Source organism: Ctenopharyngodon idella, chromosome 21 (genome assembly GCF_019924925.1).
Source record: "Ctenopharyngodon idella isolate HZGC_01 chromosome 21, HZGC01, whole genome shotgun sequence".
NCBI lineage: Eukaryota > Metazoa > Chordata > Actinopteri > Cypriniformes > Xenocyprididae > Ctenopharyngodon > Ctenopharyngodon idella.
The window spans coordinates 5,589,582-5,613,046 of record NC_067240.1 but is presented as its reverse complement, the minus strand read 5'-3'; the positions used below and the strand labels follow the sequence as shown (position 1 = coordinate 5,613,046).

The following is a 23,465-nucleotide window of genomic DNA, read 5'->3' as shown; positions in this document are numbered from 1 at the left end:
TTTTTTTTTTTTTTTTTTTTTGGTCCGGACCAAACAAACCAAACTACAAATGTGAACGCAGTCTTCATCAAGGCCTCTTAGTCATGTTCAATTGTCTGCTGGTGTAATAAGAGATGTCACTGATGGTGTTGTGTTTTTGGTTACAGAGATTGATTCATTAAGTTCTACTGGATGGCCAGAATTGTCTCGGCCTAACTATAAAGGTGCACATCCATGTAACAGCACTGATCTGAATGAAGCAAAATACAACCGGACATTCCTGGAAATATTCAGCATCTCAAATGTTGAAGTTCTCTTCCTCAAAGGCCTGCTGGTCACACGCGTCATGCCCTCGTTCTACATCTTCATCATCCTCTTTAGTTTGCCCCTGAACGCTTTGGCCTTGGTGACGTTCACCTGTAAGATTCGAGTGAAGAAACCAGCGGTGATCTACGTGTCTCACCTGGCGTGTGTGGACCTGCTCTTCACCCTGCTGCTGCCTCTGAAGATCCACTACCAGCTGAACGCTTCAGATTGGGTGTTCGGTGAGGTGGCGTGTCGTGTGATCAGTGCAGCTTACTACTGCTACATGTACTGCTCCATACTGCTGATGATGTGCATAAGTGTGGACAGACTGCTGGCCGTGGCGTTTCCCGTCGCCTCTCTAACCTGGAGGAATCCAAGGAATGCCACCTGTGTATGTGTGCTGGTCTGGCTGCTGGCGCTCGCTGGTACAGTGCCACTTCTCTCAATGAGACAAACATTCAAGATTAAGGATGTGGGCATCACTTGTCACGATGTGCTGATCCATGACGACCCTACAGATCAACTATACGTGCACCTGTTCTCCATCCTCTCCTGCCTCTACTACTTCTTGCCACTCATTGTCACCTTAGTGAGCTACTTTACCATCATATATGTGATCAGTGGCAAGTCTAATCGATTAGCAAAATCGTCATCACTCTCAGAAAAACAAAAGAGAGCTGTGATTATGGCTATCGCTGTGCTGATTGAGTTTGTGGTGTGTTTTGCTCCAGCCAATGGCATCCTGTTGTACTCCTGTGTTCATTTAGGCATCAGCGGGGAGGAAGATTCATCATATGCTGTTTACCTGGTGGCTGCGTGTTTGGGGAGCACAAGTGTTTTTCTAGACCCTCTTCTGTACTACTACGGCTCGTCTCAGTACAGACAGAAGATCAGATCTGTTTTCTGGTGGAGAAGAGCAAAAACCAACCTATCAAAAACAAGCACTCAGACAGGATCCTCTTTTGTGAGTTGTATGTATAGTCCAGAGGTGTAAAGTATTTGAGTAAATGTAATTAGTTTCTGTACTTAAGTATCTTTTTTTTTTTTGGCTACTTTGTAGTTGTACTGAGTATCAAATATATTACCAACTTTTACTCTCTTCTTGACTACATTTTTGAACAAGTAAATGTACTTTTTACTTATTTGTGATGAGTAATGCAATTACATATTACATTATGCATGGCACCTAACTTTTTCTGCAGGAGTTTGTTTCTGCTATAAAGAAGTGATATCGTCTTCTAAGGGCATTGAAGATACTATATTTTGTGCGTTTTGCCTTTACTCACCCAAACTTGTCAACAAGGCTACTTTACGTGAATGCGAGTGCATTAGCAGGTAGTTGCTGAATCGCAGGTGTTTGATTTGAGGTCACGACTGCAGCCGCTGATGAAGCTGAAACCAGCACATCCAGTGCAAGTAGACTTTGCCTTAGTTATTTTTACTTAACATTATTTTATTTATCCGCTATATTGGCACAACCTTTTCGACGGATATTGATTTACTTATGGCCTTTTTGTGCAGCTTAACTGAGACTTCAGAGTTTGTAGACATTTAAGAGGTTGTTGTGTCGACCTTGATTTATTGCAATATTGAGGTGTTCAGTTTTATTTTGATTTTAGAAAATAAACTTGATTTCTCATCTTACAAATTTTCTTATTTTCACCAGCATGTCTCTCAGGTGTTGAGGACTAGTGCATTTTTGAGCCTACATTCAGTATGAGTAAAATGCTTAAGTACTGTTAAAATCAGATATTTTAAGACTTTTACTCAAGTCGTATTGGAATTGGTTACTTGTAACTTGTAATGGAGTCATTTTCGATGTAAGGTATCAGTACTTTTATTCAAGTATGGTTTTCAGGTACTCTAAACACCTCTGGTATAGTCAGGCTAGTGTAGGTTAGTGCCTAACAACGCACATCAGTGACTTATTCATGATACAGCACTAGCCTCAAGTACCTTATTGCTTTTATAAAACGGTTACCACACAATACAAATATTAAAGCCACGAAAATGAAACAATGCAACTTTCATAAAGTAAACTCTTATGCCAGTATATGGCGGCAAAGACTGTATAAGTGTGTCAGTCAGTAGCGAAGACAAAAACATTGAAAAGACTGAATTGTTGTGAACACGGAACAAGACGCAAATGACAAATGCTTTGATTAGTGCTGTCAGTCACGGGGGAAAAAAGGACAAGATAATACATCGGATATTTAAACAGATTTTTTATTATGAACATAGGACTGACCTGAAGGAAAATGCTAAATCTGAATGCAGGTAATAAACTCGCTCACTCGATCTCTTTCTCTTCTACATAATACAGTAAGCTTTATCGTGAATAAAACACAGCTATTGACCAATCAGAATCAAGGACAGGAACTAACCGTTTTATAAATCTATATATATAATATATATATATATATATATATATATGTGTGTGTGCGTGTGTCTGTGTCTGTGTATGTGTTGACTTGTAATTCTGAATGCAAAAAGTTAAGCTGCAATCACTGTTTTTCATTATATGCATATAAACGCATTATCTGTATTATATGATCAGACTTTTTTCTATAACCTCTGTTGCTTTGCAGGTTCTTCACTGCACTATATAAAATTGCCAGGTGGAATGTGTAAATATTTGTTCGCATTTAATAGGTGCACATAAATTTTATAAGTGAACTGAAAACATAATATTTAATAAGTGAACTGAACATATTTATAATATAGCAGCTAGTTGTTTTGTTGTTGTTGTTTCTCTATTTTTTCTGTTCTCAAGACTGTCATGTTAATGAACTATTGTGTGAAATATTAATTGGAGTAAAAAGTGTAAAACTTGCCTTTGGTCTCCCCTATATCATTTTGTATCAGAAGGTCCTACTGTATATAATATACTTTTCTCAGTTCTGTGTGACAAAACTGAAATGCTGAGATCTTCTCATACAGCATTATATTTATCTTTATAGATAAGCACAACTTCCTCATTCCATAGATAACTATTCTCAGATCTGAACATATTATTTTAACGTGCTAATAAACTACTGTATTTCAAACATTTTTAAATATGTATATAATTGTGTTGACACCCTGATGAAACTGTCATCCATGAAATCATTTCTTCTTAAATCAAAATATTTGCCTATAGAGTAGAAGAATGTCACTCTGCAACTAATGTGATTAAAAACGGTAATATTATTATCAGAAATCTGTGAAATATCCTATATGGATCGCGTCGCGTGTATTTATTGTTCTTCACATGGAGACTCACAGAGGAAGTGAAAAATGAATCTAGATGGCGACATCCAGATGTCTGTTGTTAACCCACACAAGCAGACGTGAAAATTAATATCGACGCTCTCCATAAATAATATTTTTATGTTTATCTATTATTATGATATACCCTGAAATTGCCAATAATGTGATTAAAAATTGGCAATAGGCCTATTATCCAATATTATTATCTGAAGCCAGTAACATATTAATGTTATTCATTTCACAGAAGCTGTAAGTAGCCTTCCTCCAGGTGGCGATGTTAATTTACATATATATCCAACAACTTTGTGCTACAATTTTTTGAGGGGTATCTAAATTTTGTGGTCACTGAAACGTCGAATGGTGCTATCACATTTTAAAGTCCCCCTGAAATCAAAATTTAAGGTTTTTTTTAGCTTTTAGTATGAATATGTTAGCCTTAAAGTTATGAATAAGCTGATGTGTTCCAAAACAATGACAAAATTCGCATTTAGGAGATATAAGCATTCAAAACTTACAGTCTCTCACTTCCGCTAAAATGGATCACAGATTTTCATGACATCGCACCATCGTCAAATCTTCGGTCCAATCAAATGCTCTCTAGAATCTGAAGTCCCGCCCCCTCGTACACGCTTACAGACGCTGAAGCTGCGGTCATTTATTCACACATTTACTAGTTTCCACATGGTGAATGGCACATAGTGCACTATATAGAGAATAGGGAACGATTCAGACAGTGTAAATGTGCTTTCCATTGACGCAAATGAAGTCCGTTTTCACGTTAGTTTCTCATGAACCGCCGCAGCGCGAGCAGCACAGTCTGCTCTGGCCCAGAGACACGAGAGCACAGAGCGGATCATATGCGCGAGTCGGCACAGACCACAAAAGGTATCGGACCCATTTGAATTCTGCACAGAATGCTGTATATAAGCGATATAAAGGACATTATGAGGAGAAACGGTTAGAGATTAGAAGGAAACCGAGGTTTTACAGAGTCTAACGGCTCTGGCCGAGCTGTAACATAAACGAAACGCTATTGGTTATTTAAAAAAAGGGTTCGATATATCGCCCTGTCTTCCTGTTTCAGTTGAAATTACGTCAACACACTGAATAATGCTGCGCGTTCCAACACTTTTCAGTGGGCCTTTAAAGCACATCCTGGCATCGACACTTCATCAAATTGGTTCTTTTGAACAATTAATTTCAAAGAACCTATTCAAAATACAAATTCAGAAAGACTTATGTGCCGTGTTAATACTTTGAGTTCAACGAAGAAGTTTTTTTGATACAATATTGTTGTTGTTTTTAAAAACCAAGGCTACTTGCAGAAAATGGCACAAACATATGTTTCCACTAGTTTTATTAACCTTTCACAACATCAATCAAGTCATCAGTTCGTGTCTATATGATCTGATGGTCTGCTTTTGGTGGTCACATTTAAATGAGTTGGAAATAGTAACCTGATCGTCATTGGGATTAATTATGCTTTTAGTTGTAAATACACAAAGGTGTACTACCATTGCCGGTAAGTAGATAATCAGTTCCGTATGCATAAAAAGTGACTTTAATGACTTAATAGGCTACAGTGTGACTGAAACCTTCATAGTAGGTTATCTCTCATATTATGAGTTTCAGGAATTTTCATTTGCTTTCTATTCAGTATTTTTTTATACAAACAATGAAACGGCCGACCGACGAATAGGAATCTCGCTAGAGAGGCCAATCTGCTTCGAGTGTAACTAAAACGAGCCAATGCACATTGGCATGCAATCATCTGCAGCAGCTGCTCGCCTCGCAGCGCAGGTATTTAATGAGCAGCAGGTGCGTTGCATCTTCAGGTTTTCGCTGGGGAGCATAAACAGGTTAGGCAGCAGCATCAGTGGGGTACAGCGACTGTGGCGACGGGACGTACGTCTCCGTTCCCTCCTTCAGGGAACGAGGGTTACCTTTGTAACCGAGACGTTCACATTCAGTCGGTCACGTTCGACGTACGTTGGACCGACCAACGAATAGGAATCCCTACCAAAGCGCCACAGGAGCTGCCCCCTTCCAGCGCTCTGTTGCAAACCTCCTGTACCCCCTTGCCTAAGGACGGTGGGACAGGGCTAACACAGAGAGTGTCGATCACTGCTGTTGCCTAGAATACCCACTCAGTGAGACTATTGGAAAGTTCACTGGAAAGGAACGCTGCGGAAGCCACATCCTTCCCTGGAGGGGTTATGTGGAGAAATACATATGGACTAACTCCGTAGGGCTGTAGTACATATGGAAGAACTGGGATAACTCCAACCTGATGAGAGGTGGGTTCTCCGAGAGGGAAAGACATGGGCTTCGTTTAGGAGCAACCGTGGAACTACACATATGGAATCCCCGTAGGGTCACACATATGGAACCCAGCCTAAATCTGGTTCTCAAGGATAGAACTGAGTATAGGCGTGGCGCCAGACGTTCCGTTACATCCGGCTGCCGAAGGGAATTGGAGGACTCAACAGGGTCTGCCTTGTAGGGACTCTCTGGAGCAATGAGCGCATGTAAGCGCAGCAAGCCGACACTAAGCCGAGGCCTCTCCGTGCCTCTGACCTGAGGTGAGAACACGGGTGGAGATCAGCTCGACACGAAGGCTATAGAATCTAGCGAACGTGTTAGGTGTTGCCCAGCCCGCAGCTCTACATATATCTGTCAGCGAGGTGCCACGAGCCAGCGCCCAGGAGGATGCAACACCTCTCGTGGTGTGAGCATGCAACCTGAGCGGGCAGGGCACACCTTGTGCTTGGTAAGCCAAGGCGATGGCATCCACTTACACTTACAAGCAGCACTGATGACATTTGGCAGTCAAAATGCATGTCTGCTGAACTGCTGAAGTGGCTCTGATAAGTTAAAAAAAGAAAACAGTTAGTGCTTTTCCACCATTGGTAGTTTTGTACTTACCAGGCTCACTAAGGCTATTGCGGTTTCTTTTTCCATTGTAGTGCTGAGAATGTTTTATCTTCCAGATACATGCACATTTAACTTTATTTTCCATTGAGAATCATACTTTCTTTACCAATTCCCCATTCCACCGTCCAGACAGACATGTTTTGAAAAAAAAAAAAAAGTGTTGTCTGTATGTGGTTTGGCTCATTGGTAGATGTTTATTGAATGAGATCATTATAATTAATGTCAGTAGAACTGATCACCTCCCTAAGTAAACACTCATATTTTGAAATATTATTACAATTTAAAATAACTATGTTTTATTTGAATATATTTTAAAATGTAATTTATTTCTGTGATGCAAAGCTGAATATTCATCATCATTACTCCAGTCTTCAGTGTCAGTGTCACATGATCCTTCAGAAATCATTCTAATATGCTGATTTGCTGCTCACGAAACATTCCTTATTATTATCAGTGTTGAAAACAACTGTGCTGCTTAATATTTTTGAGGAAATCATGATGGATTTTTTTCAGGATTCTTTGATAAATGGAAAGTTTAAAACAACAGTATTTTTTTGAAATAGAAAATATTTTAAATGCCTTTACTGTCACTGCAGTTTCCTGAGAATGATCTGAAATTCCGGTTCCGGAAATTGAAGATTACAGGCAGGAAAAGGTCATTATGATGTCATAAAGAATGGCCCAGAAGGAGCAGAAATTGACTCTAATTGGCTCTGTGAGTGCTGGTCCTTTGGTCCGGCAGGTTGATAGGTTAGGTAGCAAATACTAGCTAGATTTCTAATGGATTGTTTTTACACTCTGACCTTGGCAGCTAATTATGCCGGTGAAATGTTCTGCCTAGGGTGGACTCTAAATTGGAGTTATAGGATAGAAAATTCTGGAGATATAATGGTTGGATAGATTTACCACCAACTGCATGACAGGAAACAATTTAGCAAAGATGATGTTTCCAGATTGTGAGACTTATTTGTGATGCGATCTGGGAAAACCTGTTAGATGTCGCGATGGAACGTTTTCAGTGAAGTCAAAAAAATAGGTTGAATGTCATTTTTTTTTTTTTTTTTTTTTTTTTTTTTTTTTGTCAAAATTGGGCTTTCATTAAATTCTATAACATCATGTCTATCATCTCTGAAAATATCTTGGCAAAATTCGCCTGTTCAGTGCAGAAAAATAGCGATTTATAGTGGCAAGGCTGTCTTTCTCTAACGTTACTGTTTAAGAACACACCCAAAGACAGTTCACCTATCAAAATAAACCACATATCATGTAGAATGAAGGTGTATTAATGCAAATTTCCCGCCAGTCCTGTATAAACTACGGCACGCAAAGATTTTTTTCTCTAATACAACGTTATCATGAGAAGGCGGAGCACAAGAGAACAACGGAGCTATAATGAACACACGTTCTAATTATATGTTTATTAGAGGTTGAATTAAAATCAAATACTGCCAAACTGCCCATACTACTTCTGAATAGGATGTCTACTTCATAAAATGTATGAAAATATGGAAATATATGGTTCAGATCACGTAAATAAATGGAGGTGCCCTTAAATGGTCAGATATGGAGCTTGGGTGTCATCTAGTGAAAAAGTTTGGTACTGCGTCCAACAAAATCTTACTGACAGCTCATTTTCACCTAAAATTTGGAATGTTGCTTGGCTTTTATTTTCTTGCAGTTTAAGAGTAAAAAATGCTTTGTAATATATTATTATAAAATATAAACAATTATATTTTTACATTTTCATAAACTTAAACTTCTATAACTTTTTTTATTTCACTTTCATAATTTATTTCACTTCTACAATAATCTGACTAGTGTCTCTTTAAAACAAGACCAACCTAAGATCTATATTCCAAAGCATTCTTGAATTACAACCATTTATGTTTGGATAGTGCATTTTCATGTCTATGCGGAAAAAAGGGGGTGACTAATTTAAACCTGAAGTAAAAACAGATTTGGAAAGGGCTCAAATCCAGCTTTCATATGGTATTGAAACCTGTGATAGGTAAAATTTCACCATGTGATGGGTTTTCACAGATCACATCACATTTAATTTAAGACAACATAAACAGTAGACTTTTGAGATTTGTAAAACGTAATGTCACTTCATCACTGTGAGTTCCATGTGTTTGAGGAGACTGAATGTCTGAGCAACATCAGAAGGAGTGAATGTGTTAGAAATGTCAAGATGCATGCGCTTCCTGTACATCTGTGTGTCACTTGTGCTGCTGTTATAGGTTTACAACAAAGACATTCTGAATGATATTCAGAAAACAAAGAGCGTTATAATTACACAAATTCCAGGATCAAATTGGCTTCAGGAGTGAAGAAACGGAACAGAAACAGAGTTCTTCTTTCTGACAAAGTAGAAGTATTTTAAAAGGCATTATCAAAACAGACGACACTGTAATATGCATTACATAAAATAGACATGAAGAAGCAAGCCACAAAGGAGAAGAAGAACTACCAGGATGGAAAGAATGAAGATGGATTCCAAGGCCAAAGAGATGATTAAATTACTGAGGCAGCAACAGAAATTTGATTTGAAATTGATTATGCTTATAAAACAATCATATGCTTTGAGTACTTTTATGGGTGAAATGGAACCGATTACAAACGAGGTTGAAGCTTTGACAATGGAAGCTTCAGCGCCGGTTGTATCTGAAAATTGTGTTTAAGGGATAAAAGGTTAAAATGATGTCTAAACACAATGTATGTTTTTATTATATTCAGAAGTGTTAAACGAAACTAACCGAGATGTATGTTTTTATTTTAACTAGAAGTGTTAAGGGGAACTAACGTGAAGGTCTTAAGTTCAAGTGATTAAAATGTGTCAAAATTCGTAGAATGTGACGCAGACTACAAAAGGTGTTGTTTAGCAGGTTGCAGTTGATCTTTGTTTCTTATACTTTGTATGAAACAGGAAACAGTTTCATACACAACAAACTGCAATTAAATTACTTCCATCGAGCTTCAAGAGCATCGGATCCTGACTGAGCTGGTGCGGACTCCACCTTGAAATCTCTAATTGTCGTGCAACGCTCTCAATCCAATTAATCGGAAGGTATACCTTATAAGGCCAAATCTTTTGATGCAGAAAAGGATTGTAGAGATGTGTGTTTGAAAAGTTAGTGATTGACGAGGATAGTAAATACAACAGTGTCTTAAATACTGACGTACTAATTCATTATAAATGATTAGTAGAATGTGATGCATCCATAATTATTAATTCGATGGATTACCTTGCCAATATAGGCTACCGCACAAAAAAGTTTCAGGATCAGTGCTGCGCTCAGAATGATCTTCCTGATACATTTTCATTTTAAAGCATTTAAAATCCAAGAGTTCACTCTTTAAAAAAAAATGTCTTCGAGCTCATATCACATCTGCTTCTAGTTCCAGCTAAATTAATATTACACAATAACGATAAACACAGGAGTGCAGTCAGTCAGTCAGTCAGTAATATTTTGTGGAAGTCGCGTTGGTCGATGGATTTATAGGGACATCTAGTGGCGAGGATGCAGCGTTACAAAAAGGCAAAATTTTTCACTTACAAATACCAAGTGTGCTATTCACGGTCAGCGGTGATTAATTTATTCTGTGAGTAAAAGTGCCACTATAGTTTTATTTTACATTAATGACACTTTAAAAAAAGAAAAACGATTTATATCAAAAGGTGGCAAGAAGCCTCTTTGAATAATTTTAATAATATGGTGCTATGAGAACTAAACAAAATGTTTGTCTGTATTTCCCTTTACACATTCATCACCAACCTGCACATGCTAAACTTATTTCTTAATATGTTAGTTTAAAAGTAAATTTGACTCACACAGGACGAAGAGGATTAAGTAAGTGTTAAATGCACAAGGAAATGCACAACATTGTTCTTAAAGGGATAGTTCACCCAAAAATGAAAATTCTGTCATCATTTACTCACCCTCAAGTTGTTCCAAACCTGTATGAGATTCTTTGTTCTTGAAAAAAAGATATTTTGAAGAATATGGGTAACCAAACAGTTGATGGACCCCATTGGTGCGCTTCAGGATGGTCAGCCAAACAATGACAATAAACTTGAGTTCATTGACATCGTGACATTATTTTCAACTCATCTCTGATATACACTTTGTAAAGCACCAGAATTCTCCAATTAGTCTCATTAAACAACAAACAATGACGATTAATCTACTTCTGGAAGTTAATTTGCTGTTTAGAATGTGATGGAACAAAACACTACTGAACAGTGTTTACTGTTTATATAAACAGTAAAGCAGGATGGAAAACAGATGGGAGTCTAAAACAAACATCACAAGTGGATGTACAGTAAATTATGTGTTCTTCATAGGATATAATTCTGAAACTGAATCTGCAAGATTTCAATATAGCCTAATATAGAAAATAAATCATTTATTTTACATATTTGAAAGTCTGGGGGTGTGGGTTTCGGTTAGTTTATAGTCTTTATAATTAGCTGTATGTCCCCATTTAGATATCTCTGTAAAAGTGTGTGTGTGTGTTTGTGACATATCAGGACACAAATTTGTATAATGACATGGGTATGATATAATTATTACAAGGAAAGGGTGACTTATGAGGACATTACCCCATGTCCCAATTTTTTCCCCAAAAGGCTTATAAATCATACAGAATGTTTTTTTGATAAAGTAAAAATATGCTTCCTGTGATGGGTAGGTTTAGGGGTAGGGTTGGTGTAGGGTGATAGAAAATACGGTTTGTACAGTATAAAAATCATTATGCCTATGGAATGTCCCTACAATTCACAAAAACAAACCTGTGTGTGTGTGTGTGTGTGTGTGTGTGTGTTATATCATCAGCATTGTGCATTCTAAGAATGGAATGTTACTATTCAGTCTCCAAATAACACCTTTATCATTCTGGACAGATCAAGGTTGTGAGAAAACAAGCACAGGAATTTGCTACTGCCAATTCATATGCTGATATGCTGCTGTGAGTAAGACGTAATGCTGCTGCACAAAATAGCTTATATCAGTTACCCATAGCAGATCTATACAGGTGGAGCTGGGGAAGGTGGAGGGCTTTAGAGGAACTCTGAAGAGCTCTGCAAACTGCTATAGTGAATGTAACCAGCCATTTAATGTGTAAGCAACAAGCTCATTGGCTGCAGAAATAACTGGACCTGGGACTGGAACTGGGGAGGGAACATGAATTTAAATAGAATAATAATGTGCACAGATAAATCATTTATACAACCCGAATTCCGGAAATGTTGGGATGTTTTTTAAATTTGAATAAAATGAAAACTAAAAGAATTTCAAATCACATGAACCAATATTTTATTCATAATAGAACATAGATAACATGTTTAAACAGAGAAATCTTACACTTTTATCCACTAAATGAGCTCATTTCAAATTTGATGCCTGCTACAGGTCTCAAAAAAGTTGGCACGGGGGCAACAAATGTGAAAGAGTGTGTAAAAAAGATTGTGGAATACTTTAAAAACAATGTTCCTCAATGTCAAATTGCAAAGGCTTTGCAAACCTGATCATCTACAGTGCATACCATCATCAAAAGATTCAGAGAAACTGGAGAAATCTCTGTGCGTAAGGGACAAGGCCGAAGACCTTTATTGGATGCCCGTGGTCTTCAGGCCCTCAGACGACACTGCATCACTCATCGGCATGATTTTGTCAATGACATTACTAAATTGGCCCAGGAATACTTCCAGAAACCACTGTCAGTAAACACAATCCGCTGTGCCATCTGCAGATGCCAACTAAAGCTCTATCATGCAAAAAGGAAGCCATATGTGAACATGGTTCAGAAGTGCGTCATGTCCTGTGGGCCAAGGCTCATTTAAAAAGGACTGTTTCAAAGTGGAGGAGAGTTCTATGGTCAAACGAGTCCAAATTTGACATTCTTGTTGGAAATCGTGGACACCGTGTCCTCCGGGCTAAAGAGGAGGGAGACCTTCCAGCGTGTTATCAGCGTTCAGTTCAAAAGCCAGCATCTCTGATGGTATGGGGGTGCATAAGTGCATACGGTATGGGCAGCTTGCATGTTTTGGAAGGCACTATGAATGCTGAAAGGTATATAAAGGTTTTAGAGCAACATATGCTCCCCTCCAGACGGCGTCTATTTCAGGGAAGGCATTGTGTATTTCAGCAGGACAATGCAAAACCACATACTGCAGCTATTACAACAGCATGGCTTCGTCGTAGAAGAGTCCGGGTGCTGAATTGACCTGCCTGCAGTCCAGATCTTTCACCTATAGAAAACATTTTTGGCGCATCATTAAATGAAAGACGACCACGAACTCTTTAGCAGCTGGAAGCCTATATCAGGCAAGAATGGGACCAAATTCCAACACCAAAACTCCAGAAACTCATAACCTCGATGCCCAGACATCTTCACACTATTTTGAAAAGAAGAGGAGATTCTACACTATGGTAAACATGCCCCTGTGAACTGTAGCAGGCATCAAATTTTAAATGAGCTCATTTTGTGCATAAAATTGTAAAATTTCTCAGTTTAAACATTTGTTATGTTATCTATGTTCTATTGTGAATAAAATATTGGCTCATGTGATTTGAAAGTCTTTTAGTTTTCATTTTATTCAAATTTAAAAAAACGCCCCAACATTTCCGGAATTCGGGTTGTAATATATCCGGCCATTTTCCATAGAAAAGAAAGAATTGAAAAAGAATTGCCCATTTTGATTTCATGCCAACTTTAAATTTGTAGTGAGATAAATGAATCTCTAAATTGAGTCACATTTGACATCTCAATGTTAAAAAGAGGCCAGAATGACCACTAGACCCAACCTCGCATTTCAGCAACTAGTCCACAAATATGGTAATGTACTGTTTTAAAAAAAATAGTTTACTGGAATTAAACAGCAATTAGACTCTGATCTATGTTTCCCCTGTTCACATGCCTTTTCCTGCCCAGCACAGGCTTTCCGTACAAACCGGAAAGGGCCACTCAGCAATGTATGTGTCTGTTATCTTAATCAGTCAGAGGTCTAGCGTCTCACAAGAATAAGCAAATATGCTATTTTTCTAGAACATTCTGGTATTTGGTAATCATGTCTATAGAGCAGCATAAACAAAATTAGATCATTCAAATATATTGTTGATCATATAAGATTCAAACACAGCAGACATACTATCTAAAACACCCAGTAGAACAGATCAGGAAATTATGTAATAAATTAACAACAGACTTTTGAGTCAAAAATCCCTCAGCACTGTTCTCTTTCTTTCTTTCTTTCTTTCTTTCTTTCTTTCTTTCTTTCTTTCTTTCTTCTGTCAGTCTGTCTATGTCATAGCAACCATCTATCACCAACTGCTTAGCAACCACACAGAAAAAACTTATTAACGCATAGCAAGCAGAACTATCTGTCTGTCTGTTGAGCTGTAAAGTGTAAAAGTAACAGCCTACTTTCCCAGGGGCGCTGTGGGACAGACAGACGCGCTGTCTGGGTTTTATAATAACAGCTAAATGGGACATGGGTCCGTGATGTCACCGCATAATAACGCACATCCTTGCTCGAGCCACATCACAGTGCGGAAAACACAACTGCTGTTGAGACGGCGACTGAAGACTTCCCGCGCGAGTTTGCTTCTCAAAACAACCTTTTCTTTCTTCATTTTGAAGAGCTTGTTTTTTTTTTCGTACTGAAATTCACCTTTTGTTCTAGAAACGGACAGTAGTTCATACATAATGGAAATCCAAGCTATCTTGTTTTTAATTCTGAATGCGCACACATGCACTGCCATCTTTAACGGTAAGTTCAATTATGCTTGAAGAAAATGAGCTTGTGATTTTTCAAATTTTCATGATCTTTTTGCTGGTGCCCTTTAACTTACACTAATAACTGAAACTGAGCTACTTTTAATCATCTTTTGGTTACTGCTCAAATAAAATATTATCCCAAATAGCCTATACTTTTATATGTGTAGCCTATATATGTGACCCTGGACCACAAACCCCATCTGAAAGCTGAATAAATAAGCTTTCAAGTGATTATGGTTTGTTAGGATAGGGCAATATTTGGCAGAGATACAACTATTTGAAAATCTGGAATCTGAGGGTGCAAAAAATAAATAAAAATATTGAGAAAAATCGCCTTTAAAGTCCTTAGCAATGCATATCCAGTCACAAAAACACATTTTTGATATATTTAGGGTAGAAAATTTACAAAATATCTTAATGGAACATGATCTTTACTTAATATCCTAATGATTTTTGGCATAAAAGAAAAATTGATGATTTTGACCCATACAATGTAATGTTGGCTATTGCTACTGGTTTTGTGGTCCAGGGTCACATATATTCTTTTAATTATTTTTTTTTTTTTTTCGTTTAATGAAAAAAAAATTAATACTGAGTGATACTAGATAAAAACAGAATACTATTTCTGTATTTCTTCATTTAAAGCACCTTGATATTTATTTGATAAATTACCAGCTAATGACCAGCTAAAAAGCATCTACCATGTTCCGAAACAGCTACCAGTACCAACCAACAGGATTTTTTTTTTTAATATAACTTGTCATTTAAGTTTATACTCAAACTTAATCCTTCCAGGCACATCAAAAGCACCAAGGCCCTGATAGAAAGGCTGTTCACAGCATTCCTAGGAAATGTCCTGTGTTTGTTTTGGCTGGGAGTATTCAGCCTTTATAAAGATTTCACATTTATTTGTATAGCGCTTTTCACAATACATATTGTTCAAAGCAGCTTTACAGAAAATGCATGTCAACATTACAATTTAGAGTAATCTTTTATCAGAGGTGACTGTGTCCAAATTTTGTAATTTCAGATACAAATCACGCAGTTAGCTAACATTAATTTAAACAATGTGAAGTTCATCTGAAGTCCTCACAGGGGTTGGGGGTCATCTCTTCACAAGTGTTGAGGCATCTGAAGTCTTCATAAGAGGCTAGATCCAAAACTAGAGCTGACGTACTCTCTAGTCACCTCGGGAAGGGCATCCTGAGATAAAACAGACAAGCAAATGGATAATAATTAGCGTAGCTGCTGTTCAAAACATTAAGCAAAGATAGTCATGTGCATTTGATCTGATATAAATGGATTACAAGAATATGAGATGCATTGCAAAATGAATGCTTGGCAAAAGAAATGCATCTTTAATCTAGATTTAAACTGGGAGAGTGAGTCTGAGCCCCGAACATTATCAGGAAGGATATTCCAGAGTTTAGGAGCCAAATGTGAAAACATTCTCCCTCCTTTACTGGACTTGGATATCCTAGGTACAACCAGAAGCCCAGAGTTTTGTGATCTTAAAGAGTGTGATGGATTGTGGGGCAAAAGAATATCAGATTAGTTCACTTTAAAATGAAAATTACCCCAAGCTTTACTCACCCTCAAGCCATCCTGTATATGACTTTCTTCTTTCTGATGAACACATTCGGAGTTATATTAATAAATATCCTAAAGTATCCAAGCTTTAAGGTTAAGAAAGTGCATCTATCCATTTTAAATGTACTTCACACGGCTCCACAGGGTTAATAAAGGCCTTCTGAAGTGAAGTGATGTGTTTGTGTAAGAAAAATAATATAAGTTATGAAGTAAAATATCTAGCTTCTGCCAGACCGCCCTCTGTATTTATCTTACAAAAAAAAACATAACTGACGTTGCCAAGTCCGCGCTTTTCCCACGGAATTGGGTTACTTTTACACTGTTGCTGCGGGTTGTTTTTCATGGCCGCGGGTTGAAGCGACCCCAAATAACATGATATTTAGCCCCCGGAATGCAATTTTTACTGTGGGACCCCAAAGCTTGGGGTAATTTTCATTTTAAAGTGAACTAATCCTTTAAACACACAGGAGCTAAACCATTTAGGGCCTTATAGGTCAGTAGCAATGCTTTATAATTGATAAACGAAACTTAATAGGTAACCAGTGTAGATATGATAAAATTGGTGTTATATGATCATATTTTCTTGACCTAGTAGGAACTCTAGCAGCTCCATTTTGGACTAGTTGTAGCTTGTTTATTGAGGATGGAGAACAGCCAGCTAGTAATGCATTACAGTAATCTAGTCTAGCAGTCATGAATGCATGAACTGACTTTTCTGCATCAGAAACAGATAACATGTTCTTAGCAGTGTTTCTGAGGTGGATGAAGGCTGTTTTTGTGACATAAATATGATTTTCGAAGGACAAGTTGCTGTTTAAGATAACACCCAGGTCTTTAACTGTAGAGGATGAAGTAATAGTATTAAATTGTATTCTAAGAGATTTTATGTAAAGGTTTTTGGTCTAATAAGTAATACCTCAGTCTTATCTAAATTTAATAGAAGAAAATTACCGGTCATCTAATATTTTATATCTTTAACACACTCTGTCTTATAATATTACCAAGTGGCAGCATATATATTGAAAATAGCAGAGGGCCTAACATGGATCCATGATCTCAGATGTGGTCTTTTTTCTTTATTTGTCTAGTAGTGTTACATAACATGTATTTCGTTTGTATGTTTGATTACAGTTAGTTCTGAACACAGTTTAGCTGATACTGCAGCAACTGTTGAGCCAATTAATCCACCGGATCAAGAGAAACATCAACCAGGTATAGTAAGAGATCCTCTAAATTCTGTCTTACTTTTGACATTAAAATTACTCACTGCTTTAAAAGAAGTTTTAATCAGTTTAGATCAGAGGTTCTCAGCTGGTTTTGCTTTGGGATACAGATTATACATTTTAAAGAATTGTTTGTTTTCCCCCTAAAAATCCATACATTTTTATTTAACTTTTATTAATATCACCACAAACTGCATAGGCCTAAAAATATTTTTGAAAACCACTTAAGATTTTGAGTCTCTACCATTATCATGGAGATTTTGAATAGGGATGTGCAACAGTGACCGAGTACTCGACCGTGACAGCGACGATTGATCATGTAAACGATGATCGATATGTATTTTTTCTTTTTTCTCCTTATAGCAGCACTTTGGGCGGCGCCCTGAGCTCCGATTGTTTAGCTTTCCACAGCATGCACCAAAAGACGTGAGAAGTGAGAGAATGGCCTCGAAGTCACGTAGTGATGTCTAGTTTCACTTTGACAAGATAGATGAAAACACAGTTCAATGCAAGCTGTGCAGCGCCAAGCTTTTATCTTGTGCTGAAAATATCCTTTCAATTCTATTCATATTTAATTTAGCAATAATCATCAGTGATTTTCATACTGTAAAATAACATTTTGGTTGATCAGAAAGTGCAAATTGAATCCAAATTATTGCTGAAATATTAGCCTAGTGACACTTTTTAAAGCACAATCGGAGTTACACTTTTGGTCAAGCTCACATTTGCATTGGCAAACCTTTTGCAGATGAAAGTTGTAATAGCTACATCTGATTAATCTAGGGTGCGTTGGGTCAGGATATCAACATTTATGCTGAACATTTATCAACAAGATGCTGAATGCGCTGCAAATGTTTAGTTTCATGTTCAAATGCTATGCCCGAGTTATTTGACTGAGTTATTTGAGACTGTCATATTGCTTTTAGATGTTTCTTTAAAAAAATAAAATAAATAAATAAAAAAATACTGATGTTATAATAATGCAGCAGTGCATTATATATAATTATAATGCAAATTATATATTATATATAAATATAATATATAATTCGCATGGCTTCGAAAACGGGCAGGCGATTTATGGAATCACATTAAAATAAAGCACAGATCTGCCATAAATCAATCTAACACTGTTCTAATCATGTTTTCATGTCATATTTTTTATTTTTAACATTCATTTTCCTAACAGTCTTCAGATATTTTCATTATCTCCATGACGGGGTACTTATGCTATTATGATATCGATCGTACGTCTCGCAATTTAGCGAGAAAATGCACTGATTAAGTTGTTTCAAGGCAAGTAGAAAGAACTATTGCAATCTTTTTTAGTACATGGGGAAAATATACTTTTGTTTCATGTAGTTACAGGGTAAGTATGACATTGCGGGCCGTAAATTAAAGTGGTGCTTGTTACCCTCTTGTTTCATGTAGTTACGGGGTAAGTAATTAAAAAAAAAAAAAAAACAATCTGATATCACTTGGAAACCTTTATTTGAAAAACAACTTATTTCAAAACAAATTTAAAGTTACAACACTTCTTATTCGTTTCTCTTGCTTGGCTTCCTCCTCCTCTTGTTCCTCTTCTTCTTTTTCTTTCTTTCCACTGATGAATCTTGAGAGGGAATCCCATGTCATTTGCTATTCTGTATTAAAAGAAAATACAGTACACCCGGAAATGTGCTCACCGTTTACTTATCTTTTACTCTCATGCCATCTGAGATGTATACGACTTTCCTTCAGATGAACACAAAGTTTTTTTTAGAAAAATAAATAATATCTGGGAACGCTTTATAATGCAAGCTCATGTGTTCCTAAAAGTCGAAGCATCAAACAGCACATACAGCAATAACTACAGTAATCCATACGACCCCAATGGATGAATCAATGTCTTCTGAAGTGAAACGATACGTATTTGTAAGAAAAATACCAAATATTTTAAAATTTTAAAACTTTCGACCAACTGTCACCTGCGCGTGCATGAGAGGGTTGAGAGTTCATGCTTGACGTACGTTGAAGCGTGACGTAAGCGTGCCGAGAAACTCACGCGAAAAGTCACGCGGATGTCGGATGCCGTCAGTTTTTTTATTTATTTATTTTTTTTACTAATGCTCACAACAAAATACACAGAATAACAGATAATGATAATGAGAAACAAACAAGACAGAATAACAGAGATGGCAGTTCTCGCGCAAGTTTCACATGAATCTCCCGCGAGAACGTCATGAAAGCTTCAGGTTGCTCATTACAATATGCTTCGTCGAAAAGTCGACTCTCATGCACGCGCTGGTGACAGTTGGTCGGAAGCGAAAAGATGAATAGCCTAAACCATGAGAAAATTTCTGGGTGTACTGTATTTTCTTTTAATGGGATTCCTTCTTAAGATTCATCAGTTGAGAAACAAGAGGAGGAGGAAGCCAAGCAAGAGAAGCAACAACAACAAAAAAAGGGACAAAATGTGTTACTTTCTGTCAGGACTTTAGAATTTGAAATGAAAAGTTGATTTTAAAAAATGAATAATAAGTGTTGTAGACCTGATTTAATTAAGTTGTTTTTCAAATAAAGGTTTCGGAGTCAGTGATATCAGATTGTTTGCGGGGTTTTTTTTATTACTTACCCTGTAACTACTTCAAATAAGAGGGTAACAAGCACCACTTTAATTTATGGCCCGCAATGTCATACTTACCCTGTAACTACATGAAACAAAAGTATATTTACCCATGTATTAAAAAAGATTGCAATAGTTCTTTCTACTTGCCTTGAAACAACTTAATCAGTGCACTTTCTCGCTAAATTGCTCCGAAACGTAAGATTGTTGTCTATCATAATAAGTACCCCTTAGTTCTAAAATACTTAGAGTATAAATAATTTGTTATTTTCCTGGTTGTTACCCCTTTATTCCCAAGACTTTACATATTGTTCCCCTACTTACACGTACTTACTTTATAGGTACACTATAATTATTGAAAATTATGCTGTAAATTCATTGTATTTACGCAGTATTTTCCGGGCTGTAATCTAAAGCGTTACCAAAAGGTTTATAATTTTTTGACTCTAAAAGACTGTAAAAATGCTACAGTAAAAACCTGTAAATTGGGAAACTGTAAGTTACTTTACCATATACAGTACAGTATAACATTGCAAATGGTTTAACATTACATTAAATGTAATTTTACTGTAAAATACTGTCAAATATATAGTTTTTGTACGTAAACCCACTATAAATGACTTTATAATTTACAGAGAAAAACAGATAAATCTATTACAAGTCCTAATATAAGCTACAGTAGGCTGCTCTTAGAGTAGAGAGCTGCCTTTAGCTAGGACTAAAGGCCCGTTCACACCAAGAACGATAACTATAAAGATATAGTTCTAAAAATCATTCTAAATATAAAGGAATAGCACTGTCTTCACCACAGCTATAACGATATAGAGAAACGATATTGTTGGGATCACTTTCAGAACGATTTTATTTTTCCAGCTGTCGAACGGTAAAACACTGACAACCAATCAGAATCCATTCTAATTTAAGGGCTTGCGCATTTACAATGGCAGATGTCATTCCGGAGGAGTTGATCGCAGAGGTCCAGAAAAAGCCACCACTGTTTGACACACTTTGAAACCACAGCGAGTAAGCTTCGAATTAACAAACCATTATCGTTCGTTGGTATGGATGCAAATATAGTTATCTTTATAGTTATAGTTCTTGGGGTGAACGGGCCTTGACTTATCAAGGCCTTTGCGTTAATGTGTCCCAGTCACATTTATTTGTTTGGCAGTGTTATGAGAGCTATTACTGATGCTTCTGTGTTTGGTTACAGCAGTAGGCCCACGCGGTTTTGCAATTAATCGTGGCTATATAACCCAAACCGATGAGCCAATTGACTTCAACATGGATGAGACTTTGCCTGACTCTTCCTCAACTCCAAATAAAAACCGTGAAGGTACAAAATCCTCATAGACACACACCAACAACACTTTTACAATGAAGGAAATGGCCTTGTGTTTGTTTTAACTCTGAATCTTCATCAAGGCCTCTTAGTCATGTTCAGTTGTCTACTGGTGTAATAAGAGATGTCACTGATGGTGTTGTGTTTTTGGTTACAGGGATTGTTTTTTTTAGTTATGCTAATGGACGGCCTAACTATAAAAGTGCACATCCATGTAACAGCACTGATCTGAATGAAGCAAATTGCAACCGGACATTCCTGGAGATATTCAGCATCTCAAATGAGGCTGTTCTCTTCCTCAAAGGCCTGCTGGTCACACGCGTCATGCCCTCGTTCTACATCTTCATCATCCTCTTTAGTTTGCCCCTGAACGCTTTGGCCTTGGTGACGTTCACCTGTAAGATTCGAATGAAGAAACCAGCGGTGATCTACATGTCTCACCTGGCGTGTGTGGACCTGCTCTTCACCCTGCTGCTGCCTCTGAAGATCCACTACCAGCTGAACGCTTCAGATTGGGTGTTCGGTGAGGTGGCGTGTCGTGTGATCAGTGCAGCGTACTACTGCTACATGTACTGCTCCATACTGCTGATGATGTGCATTAGTGTGGACAGACTGCTGGCTGTGGTGTATCCCATCGCCTCTCTACCCTGGAGGAATCCAAGGAAAGCCACCTGTGTATGTGTGCTGGTCTGGCTGCTGGCGCTCGCTGGTACGGTGCCACTTCTCTCGATGAGACAAACATTCAAGATTAAGGATGTGGGCGTCACTTGTCACGATGCGCTGATCCATGACCATGAAGACCGTACAAATCAGCTATACGTGTACCTGTTCTCCATCCTCTCCTGCCTCTACTACTTCTTGCCACTCATTGTCACCTTAGTGAGCTACTTTACCATCATATATGTGCTCAGCGGCAAGTCTAAACTATTAGCAAAATCGTTATCACTCTCGGAAAAACGAAAAAGAGCTGTGATTATGGTTATCGCCGTGCTGATGGAGTTTGTGTTGTGTTTCGCTCCAACCAATGGCATCCTGTTGTACCACTGTGTTCATTTAGGCATCAGAGAGAAGGGAGATTCATCATATGCTGTTTACCTGGTGGCTGCGTGTTTGGGGAGCACAAGTGTTTTTCTAGACCCTTTTCTGTACTACTACGGCTCGTCTCAGTGCAGACAGAAGATCAGATCTGTGTTCTGGTGGAGAAGAGCAAAAACCAACCTATCAAAAACAAGCACTCAGACAGGATCCTCTTTTGTGAGTTGTGAGTATAGTCAGGCTAGTGTTAGTGTAAAGATGTGAATTATTCAGAAAATTATTTGAACTTTTTTTCAACTTGTTTATACTGCTGCTTATTGTGCCATTAACCGAAAATTGAATCTGAAATAGTCACAAATCCTGATTCATGCTAAAGCAGGATGAATTTCCCTTCCGTGCTGTTAAATGTCCAGCTGTTAGTAGGACAGATTGACCCAGTGTAAACACATCTTCAGGGGACTCCATTTCCTGTTTGTGACTGAGCTTGTATGAGAAATATGGTGATAGTGAAAGCATTTTTTTTTACATTGCTATATTCAGATCACATCTGGAGAATGGCATGAGGTTTTTTAGGCTGCAAAACTGAAGTTAAGTTGCAGATCTGTGTTAACCACAGAATTAAAAAATAAAAATGTTAATTGTGCATTTTTTACTCAATATCTATTCAGTGTTGATTGCTAAAAAAAATGGAAAATCATACAAATAAGTGCTTAAGATTATACTTGTATATATAAAATGAATAGATAATAAAAACATATAATGTATAATACGTTGTTCTTTTAATATTTTGTCAGCATTTTCTGAAAGTTAAGCACCTACTTTCACTGACCATTTATTTAAAAAAAAAAAAAAAAAAAAAAGTTTCAGGCTCCATTTAGTGCCAAATTTGTGGAAAGTGCCAGCCAGAAAAATATAATAAATAGAGGGCATTCAAAACCATAGTAAGTGTGTCTGAATATATATTATATAATATATATATATATATATATATATATATATATATATGATGTGTGTGTGTGTGTTGTCTAATTTGTAATTCTGAACGTTAAAAGTTAAGCTGCAATTGTGTATTACATTATATGCATATAAACGCATTATCTGTATATTATATTACAAGACTTTTTTCTATAACCTCTGTTGCTTTACAGGTTCTTCACTGCACTATATAAAATTGCCAGATGGAATGTGTAAATATTTGAGCATATTTAATAATATGTGCACATAAATATGTAAATAATATGTTCTTAGATTATTATATTTTATAAGTGAACTGACCATATTTACAATATAGGGGCTAGTTCTCAAACAAGCTTATTTTTTTAATTGTATTTTCTCTATTATTTACTGTTCTCAAGACTGTCATGTTAATGAACTATTGTGTGAAATATTAATTGGAGTAAAAAGTGTAAAACTTGCCTTTGGTCTC

The 23,465-nt window shown here is 37.1% G+C and overlaps 2 protein-coding genes across 4 annotated transcripts in view; both read left to right on the top strand.

The window, feature by feature from the left end:
• The window catches only part of LOC127503420 (proteinase-activated receptor 1-like), a 38,383-nt gene that overhangs the window by 14,569 nt on the left and 349 nt on the right, over positions 1-23,465 (top strand). The window contains exon 4 of the mRNA XM_051877164.1: positions 147-3,153. Coding sequence (XP_051733124.1) covers positions 147-1,279 — 1,133 coding nt within the window. The 3' untranslated portion in view covers positions 1,280-3,153. The remainder of the gene's footprint in view (positions 1-146; positions 3,154-23,465) is intronic.
• On the top strand, positions 13,977-23,454 carry LOC127503418 (proteinase-activated receptor 1-like). Of its 3 annotated transcripts, XM_051877160.1 has the most exons (5): positions 14,000-14,239; positions 16,969-17,049; positions 17,424-17,493; positions 20,876-20,998; positions 21,162-23,454. In XM_051877160.1, exons 4-5 carry the CDS (start codon positions 20,947-20,949, stop codon positions 22,301-22,303), a joined length of 1,194 nt encoding a protein of 397 aa, XP_051733120.1. In that variant the 5' UTR covers positions 14,000-14,239; positions 16,969-17,049; positions 17,424-17,493; positions 20,876-20,946; the 3' UTR covers positions 22,304-23,454. The 3 variants fall into 3 exon arrangements, with proteins under 3 accessions (XP_051733119.1, XP_051733118.1, XP_051733120.1); XM_051877159.1 differs by lacking the exon at positions 17,424-17,493 and having other exon boundaries at positions 13,977-14,239; positions 20,879-20,998; XM_051877158.1 differs by lacking the exon at positions 17,424-17,493 and having other exon boundaries at positions 13,977-14,239.

Coding starts and splice junctions, on each gene's coding strand:
- LOC127503418 (XM_051877158.1), top strand. CDS start 14,176: ATGGAAATCCAAGCTATCTTGTTTTTAATTCTGAATGCGCACACATGC. Junction 17,050..20,875: donor TCAAGAGAAACATCAACCAG/GTATAGTAAGAG, acceptor GTTTGGTTACAG/CAGTAGGCCCACGCGGTTTT. Junction 20,999..21,161: donor TCCAAATAAAAACCGTGAAG/GTACAAAATCCT, acceptor TTTTGGTTACAG/GGATTGTTTTTTTTAGTTAT.